This window comes from Pteropus alecto, unplaced genomic scaffold, assembly GCF_000325575.1.
Source record: "Pteropus alecto unplaced genomic scaffold, ASM32557v1 scaffold3, whole genome shotgun sequence".
NCBI lineage: Eukaryota > Metazoa > Chordata > Mammalia > Chiroptera > Pteropodidae > Pteropus > Pteropus alecto.
The window spans coordinates 27313774-27322168 of record NW_006442484.1 but is presented as its reverse complement, the minus strand read 5'-3'; the positions used below and the strand labels follow the sequence as shown (position 1 = coordinate 27322168).

At 37.8% G+C, this 8395-nt stretch overlaps 1 protein-coding gene across 2 annotated transcripts in view; it reads left to right on the top strand.

Annotated features, from left to right (window-relative positions):
• Positions 1-7279, top strand: part of RBM43 (RNA binding motif protein 43) — a 10623-nt gene extending 3344 nt beyond the window's left edge. For both annotated transcript variants that reach the window (XM_006921062.3, XM_015596420.2), the window contains exons 2-4: positions 1131-1341; positions 5031-5119; positions 5912-7279. In XM_006921062.3, coding sequence (XP_006921124.2) covers positions 1131-1341; positions 5031-5119; positions 5912-6667 — 1056 coding nt within the window. In that variant the 3' untranslated portion in view covers positions 6668-7279. The remainder of the gene's footprint in view (positions 1-1130; positions 1342-5030; positions 5120-5911) is intronic.
• The last annotated feature ends 1116 nt before the right edge of the window (positions 7280-8395 follow it).

The window sequence follows — 8395 nt, the reverse complement described above, 5'->3', positions numbered from 1 at the left end:
TGCCTTATTCTTCCACATGCTAATACGTATTTTCAGTTTTTCAGAAATTTGTTGAAATCTTGCCTATGCTGATTGCTCCCCTTAACTGAGTTTATTCTCCTTTTTATTCTTTTATTTTCTTTTTAAGGTGCTCTTGGGATGGACAGGACACTGTGTGCTCAGACTGTCTTCTTAACCTGGGAGGTCATAAGTAGTTTGCCTATCCCCTAATCTGAAATCCTTCTCTGATTACAGAGTCCTCTCAACCGAGGGCCCATAATATCTTTGTGATCTATTAACCATTATTCGGGCTCATAAGACATCCTATCCTTTCTGGGGATAATTTAGGATAGATTATGTCTGAGCTCTGGTATCAGACTGGACTTACCCACATAAGCATTGGGAGAAGCTTTTGGGTCTACTTCCCTAAATGGGCTGGGGAACAAATTAAAACATTTAAATAGAAGCCCCTTAATTGGATAATGTAAGAAATTAAAAGAGAGTGAGCCCAGGAAAGGATCTATTTGCAGTTGGTACTTTGTGCCCAGCATAATGTCAGGGTCTACGATAGTACGTACTTGCAATGGTTGAATTCCATCTCAGATATGTGCTAGAAGACAGGATTTACTCCGCTGCAGCCCCATTGTTATTGCCAGGGTTTTATTATTTTATGGTCACTTTTTCCTGATTATGACTAAAAAAGTAGGGAATGTGTTTCTTTTTGTCTTATGTACTTTGGACTTTACAATTAAGTAAACATACAGCCATCTCCAAACTACCATATTTTGTGCTTAGCTTAGCTGACTCTTTTTTTAATTTAAATTTTGAAAATTTATATCTCTTGATTTTTTCTTTTGTGACTTCCATTATTTTTAGGCCGTTTTAAAATGAGGCAAATATTAACCAGTGTTTTTAATGTATAAAAAAAATAAGGTATTCACTTTTTACATTTACCTCTCAATCTCATATAGAGTTTATGTTGGTATATGGTATGAGACAAAGATCTATCCTTTATATATATCTTTTTAAAGTATTTAATCAGCTGCACAGGCACCTTTATTGAATAAAATAGCCTCTCCCACTGGTGTGATATGTTCCTTATATTAAGTAGACTCTTACATATTTAAAGAGTATCCTGCTGTTTCTCTTAGGCATCGGCTTCGAATGTCAGGGAATCCAAAGCATCTGAAAGAACGGTTATAGTTGCTGGTCTTCCAGTTGGCCTTTATAATGATCGGTTACTGTCCACATTAATGAAGAGTTACTTCCAAGATACTAAGAACAAGGGCGGCGTTGTTGAAGATGTGATATATCCGACAAGAACCAAGGGAGTTGCGTATGTTATATTCAAAGAAAAAAAAGGTATTTCCAAATCAAATTTTCATACTCTTAGAAATACTTCTGTAATGAAATTAGAAATTGAATTTCATTAAAGTGATTCATGGTATTAGTAAAGTTTAAAGTAGCTTTTCTTAAAAAATATTTTATTCTGAATATAAAAGTTGCATAATATTGTACTAGAAAGACTATATGTAAAAATAACTCAGGATAAAGTTGCTAGTAACTGGCAAATTCTTGAAGACTTCTTTCTATATTTTGCTTCCTCTGTACTGGGATAAAAGTAATACATTTATTGTAGAAAACTTGTAACATACAGAAAAAATTTTAAAAAATCCACAAAAATAATATCTAATCTCACTAACAAGGTAACTACTCTGTGAATTTTGAGGTGGCTTCCGCAATATAATTATACCACTCACTTCTCTCTATTCAAATCAACAAATAGATATTCTAATATATCTGTTTTATTACCAGTAAAGTTGATTAGGTATTTACGGCTTGGATCGGAGATCAGGTTTGAGCCATTCGGTTTTCCACCCCATCCCTGACATAGGTGAGGAACTTGGGTCTGTAGAACATAGTCATTCCTCTTGCCTCGCGGAGGCGGGCAGCCTTCCATAATGCTCAGTGGCTGGCAGAATACATTGCCAGAGGAAGATGAGTCTCCATATCAGCCTCTTGGATGTAAAATGCCACATGGGAGTGAAAGGAGAAGAGAACTTGCTCTGCTTGAGGGAAGATGGGATCCAGAGAGAGATCCAGGAGACAAAGAATTATCAGCGCCTTTACTGGTCATCATTAGTTAAGTCATTCCTTCACAGTGGAGATGTTCAAGTAGGCGATGGTGAGAAGAGTTTCTTATTATCTCTCTGAGGGGATTGTAGTGTTTTTAGAAGTTAATATGTTGAGTTGGTAACTCAGAGAGAGAAAGAGAGGGCTCATTTATTTATTCACAAGTATTTATTGAGTGCCTATTCTTTGCCAGGCACCATTGTAGGCTTTGAGGATACAGCAATGAATGAAATAGGCAAAATGCTTTTCATGAAGCATACATCTGTGGGGGTGGACAGATAATAACAAGCGAATACGTGACTATAAAATATGTTGGGTGCTTTATTTGTACATTTATATTATTTATATATTTATGTTTATGTTTATTCAAATTTTTTTTTACAAGCAACAATGCACTCTTTAAATTTATTGGGTAACATTTGTTAATATTATATAAATTTCAGGTGTGTACAACTTTATAATACAACATCTATATACTCTATTGTGTGCATACCACTGAAGTGAAGTCTCCTATCATCTCGTATTTGCCCTCCTGTACCCTCTTCTCTGGTAACCACCATTCTGTTGTCTTTATCTATGAGTTTGCTTTGTTTGATTTTTGTTTGTTTGTTGCTTTTTGTTTTATATGCCACATGAGCGAAATCATATAGTTCTTGTCCTTTTCCGTCTGACTTATTTCACTTATCCTAATACTCTGAAGATCCATCCATGTTGCTCAGCATCTCTAGCTATAAGGGAAATGCATATCAAAACTACAATGAGATACCACCTTACGCTCTTTAAAATGGCTATTACCAACAATACAAGAAATAACTAGTGTTGGAGCAGATGTAGAGAAAAGAGAACACTTGTACACTTTTGGTGGGAATGTAAATTGGTGCAGCCATTATGGAAAACGGTATGGAGGTTCCTCAAAAAGTTAAGAATAGAGCTGATGCTAGAGAACTCAGCGGGGTGGGGGCTCTGGTGACCAGGTTCTTGTCTTATGGTGCAAGAAGGAATTCAAGGATATGACAAATGGCAGGCAGGAAAGTGCAGGTTTTATTAAAGCAAAAGTACACACTTAAGAGAAAAGTGTGGGCCAATTCAGAGAATGAGTTGCACTGAACTGTCTGGATTACAGGGTTTCGTTTTTTTGGAGGGGTGGGAGGTTGAGACGTGGTACTTGCAATGCAGGTAATACTATAACGATATTATGATTAGCCAAAGCTGAACAAAGGACGACGGGAAGACTCCGTAGGGGAGGAGATGTCCCAGGCTATCCATCTTGCTCCTCCATCTTAGCTTGTTTCTCATGCCACCAGTTTGGGAGGGGGCAGCCCAACTTCACTATCCTGTCTCCTGTCCTTGGTCTGTTTCTCATGGAGTCAAAACAGGGAGGGAGCTGAGTAAGGGACTAAGGAAGAATTCCAGAGCCACATCCTGGAGGGGAGCGGAAATGTCCCTAGGCTAAGTATCCTGTCTTAGAGCTACCACATGACTCAGCAATCCTTCTTCTGGGTATCTATCTGAAAAATTAGAAAATGTGTAATTGTAAAGATATATGTACTCTTATGTTCATTGCAATATTATTTACAGTAGCTAAAACATGAAATCACCCAAGTGTCCTTGGATGGATGATTGGACAAAGAAGATGTGGTACGCATATATAGTGGAATACTACTCAGCCATGAAAAAAGATGAAATATTGCCATTTGTTTACATATATTAATACGTAGTGTGAGTGCCATGGAAAAAATAAAGGGATAGAACATGATGGAGGATGTTACTTTAGATAGAGTGAGTAGGGAAATACTTTGTTTAGATGTCATTTGAGACCTGAATGAAGTAAGAGAATGACTCATGCAGATAAGGGGGTAAAGCATTCTTGGACAAAAGAAGGACTGGGAAAAATTTTCTGAGGGGGTAACCTGCCTGCTTCTTGCAGAACAACAAGGAGGCCCATGTGGCTGGAGTGGAATGAGTGAGAGGGAGAGTAATAGGAGATGTGGTTAGATCTCCTATTACTAATAGGTAGCCGGGGCCCAGTTTATGTTAAGTAGCTTAAGGTCAAGGTAAGGTATATGGATTTTTTTCTGGGTGAGAGAAAAAGGCCTTGGAGTGCTTTGAGCAGACAGACAAAATGTGACTGTCTTTTCTTGGATGGTCAATCTGTCAGCCATGTGGAAAATAGGGAGCTACTAGTCATCACTGGGATTGACTAGGGTGGGAGCAGGGCAGGCGATTAAGACATGGTGAGTATTCAGGATTTGCTGAAGAATTAGGTGTTATTTTCTGAGATGTGGAACACTGAAGGAAGAGAACTTTTAGGTGGGGGATAGTTATCAAAAATTGAATTTCAGTCATTGAGATGCCTATTAGGGTAATGAAGTAGAGGTTTCTACAGATGGAAGGGAGAAAGGTTGAGGCTGAAGATAGAATCTTGAAAGTGATATGTGTAGAGATGATATCTAAAGCTGTGGATCACCCGAGGGGTGGATGTAGGTAAGCAAATAGATATGAGACCTGAGGTTTGTGGCACGCCAACATCTAGAGAATGGAAAGAGAAGAATTAGCAAAGGAGACCGAGCAGGTCAGCCAGTGAATTAGAAGAAAACCAGGACAGTGTGGTATCCTGGATTCAAGAAGGTAAAGTCTCCTCATGGCAATAATGGGGGATTGACTTTTAGGTGTTTATATATACACGTACATATACACACTCACTTTTGTGTGTTTTTAAAAGCATGATTAGGATATTTACACATTAAACACAGTTTAATGTATGAAAGTAGAAGGGAAACTATTTAAAAGTTGAATTTAGAGGAAAAATGTAGAAAAAATCTTAAGTATTTTATGTAATAGAGTTGAACATCTCTATTATAATCAATGTATCAATGTATCATGCCACAAACATTTCTGATGGTAATGTTTTCACTTAGTTGCAGAGAATGTCATCAGAAAAAAGGAACACTGTCTGACAAGGAAGGTTGGACTCATGCATCTCACAGTCTCTCATTTTAATGAAAAGGTAAGGTGTGATGCTGAAGGCCTACTGGTAGTCCTGGATCCCATTTCTTCTGCTAAGTGTTCTTTACATGAGAGACACAAAGCACTCCTACCCCATGATTTCTAGGAAAGAAAACACAAACTCCTTAACCTGAGTCAGTGTTAATGGCCAAACCTGTGTCTTGACATTTTTTGGTTACTGCCTGCTGTTTTTATGTTTCTGTATGTCCCATGTGATGCTTTTAAAGTGAGCCTTTTTGCTCTCATGGATGATGTCAGGTTCTACTTAAAGACATATTTTGGAGAAAACAAAAACTCAATTAAGATAAATAGTAAAAAGAAGCTTTGAAGATTCAGAAAAGGTGAAAATAAAAGGAAAAAGTTAAAAGTCAAAGCATTAATTTAAAACTTTATTTGGTAAGAAACCCCGGGCTTCTGTGCAGCCATCTGATGAACTTCGAACTTGGAGAGTTCTCTAGGGCAGCCCCTAGCCACGAGCAGACCCAGAACAGTGACTGTCTGTGGGTGCTGCTTAAGACTTTGTTTCAAACAAGCATTCTGCCTTTAAAAAATATTTGACCACCTCTGTTTTGGGGGAATGCAGGGAGGGACTATGAATCCCACATTGAACATTGTGGCCCGGATGGGGTTGTGGGATCCCTTTGATGGACTGCTGTGGTGCAAGAAGTGGATCTGTGTCAGGCAGTTGGGGCCTGGTTTAGCTGACTGCTGTAGAAACAGTGGCAGAAAAAGAATGTGTTTATGTAGTCTGCTCCACTAGGCGGTGATGTTTTAATGTCTCCTTTAATTTCAGGTCTTCAGTTCTGTAAGAGCTATCCTTGATCTCTCTATTTTTGGGAGTCAAGTCATTCTAGAAAGTCTGGTCATGGACCTGAAAAAGAAGATTCCAACTTTATGCTTCAGTCCTCTGGAATACAATGGAAGAATCTCTGTACAAGGATCGTTTCTGGCTATCAAAAGGCTCAAAGAATTTTTGCTATTAAAAACAAGTTCTCTGTTAGAAAAAAACAAGAGTTTTATCAGTGACGGGGAAAAGCGGAGTAGACAGAGCCCCAGAAGGAGTCTACGGAGAAGTAGTAACTCTGTGGAGCCACTCAGGCCCTCAGTACCGGAGACCGCTAGAAATGGAGAAACGCTTGTTCTCGACACAGATATTTTTCTTTACCTGAAAAAGAAGAGCAGAGTTTATGAAAGCACTTTGAAAAAATTTCATGTTCTATGTCAGGAGAGGGTGGATGGCGAAATTACCACAATTTGCATAAAAAATGCTCAAGATGGTTCTCGGCCAAATAATGAAAAACTTGTAAAAGAGTACATTGAGAAATATTCACATGCTCTTCACTCTGAGCTTAGAAAAGAGACATTTGTTTTGGAAGGAAAGAAAAATAGAGCGAAAAATATTAAGTTGGCATGTGAACAACTAAGTTCGAGGTACCTTCAGGTTCTGATTAATTTTTATAAGACACACATTGATATTATAGGATCTTCTTCTGATACTTACTTGTTTAAAAAAGAGGTCATGGAATTAATGAGGCAAAAAGTTAGGTAATAGAATCTCAGCAATAGTGATGATAATAGCTGCTGCTTTCCCTTACTAAGCACTGACGATGCCATGCATGACACTAGCGTTACACACTTTATCTCACTTAATCCTTGCAACCATCCTTCATCATAGGCATTACTATCCTCATAGGAGAAGAAACTAGGATTTGGAGAGGTTAAAATACTTGTCTGAGGTTATCCAGATGGCAAGGAATGGGGCCGAGGTTAAACACTACAAAGATAATATCTAAGGTATAGAAGTTTGAAAAAAAAAAATCTCACTACACTTTAAAGAAATCTCACTTTCTCTGCAACCCCGAAGTCTTAGAAAAAGAGGTAGCCTTAATTCTAACATATGAGACGTTCAGATGAGGATGATTATGCTATTGGCAATTTAGTATTTACAAAGTTTGTGTTTACTCCAAATAGAATAAGAATGCTGGCAAAAGTCACTTGAGAAGCTACTTAGATAGAAAGTATTTCTGATGCAGGTAAATCATTACTTAACTAAATCTCATTGGTACAAGGCTGTTGGACATATGGGACATTTTTATTGCTGGTTATTTAGCCTGAGTGCTTAAATAAAATGTTGGTTCTCCTGTTATAATTATGAAGAAAATTTAGTGTCTGTTTTTCTTTATTTCCCCTTTTATTTTGTAATTTGTTAAAGTAACAGCATTTGAGAGGTACGATCTTGGATGGTAAGAATAATAACATGCTATTTGCCAGACAAAATTTTAAGCACTTTATATAGCTATTAATTCAGTTCTGACAGCACCCCTATGAGGTAGGTGCTGTCTTTATCCCCTTTTTATGGATGAGGAAACCGATGTAATGTATCCTTGCCTGTGCTCTTAATTACTGTGCTTCTCTCTTTTATAGAATTAGTCTCCCACCATTGTACTTAAACAATTGTCAAGTCTTTCCTTAAAGATGAGAGAAGAATTTGAAATTTTTTTTACTGAAAAAGAGAAGCCAGAGCTTCTAAGTCATTTAGTTGTCTTATGACTCCACCGAATATAATCGGATTAAACCACTTTTAAGTATCGGGACATGGCAGAGATCCTCCTAGGATAAAATGTGTACATCTTGTGTATTTCTAAGTAAACAAACATGCTTATGATGATTAGAATTGTTTCAGTAGAAAAGCATAAGAAAAAAAATCTCACTATGTTTTTATTTTTTTCCAGCCATCTAAATCCCAAATATATTAAATAAGTTCTATTTCTTTAAATACATTTCATTTCTGTATGAGTAAACATCACAGGGAACTGTGCTGTTTATATCAAGCACCCAATAAGGTGTCTGTAAGTTAAAAGGGTTTCATTTTTATTTTGCTTCAAGGAGTTGGTCTCAGTCTGGGTCCTATCAGGAGAGAGAAAGCCCACAGTAATTTGAACAAGGAAAGTGTAATATAAAGAATTGTTGACTATAACGGAATTGGAATAACAAGGGACTTAGTAGCAAGAAGTAAAGAGACATCTAAAAAATACAGGAATAACAGATAAAAGGAGCAGTTTATATTGGAGCACCCCAGGATCCAACTTCCCCCAGGACTGAGAGCCAGTCCTTGCTGGAGGATTTGTGTCAAGGGATCTTGCTGGAAATCCATCCTCTAGGGTACTGGAAGGATATCTTTACAAGAGTGTCTCACCGGGGACACTCCATTACAAAATGCCCGAGGGGGATGGTTGCTGCGGGGACGCGGGGAAGAGCTAGTGGCTGGACAGGTGTG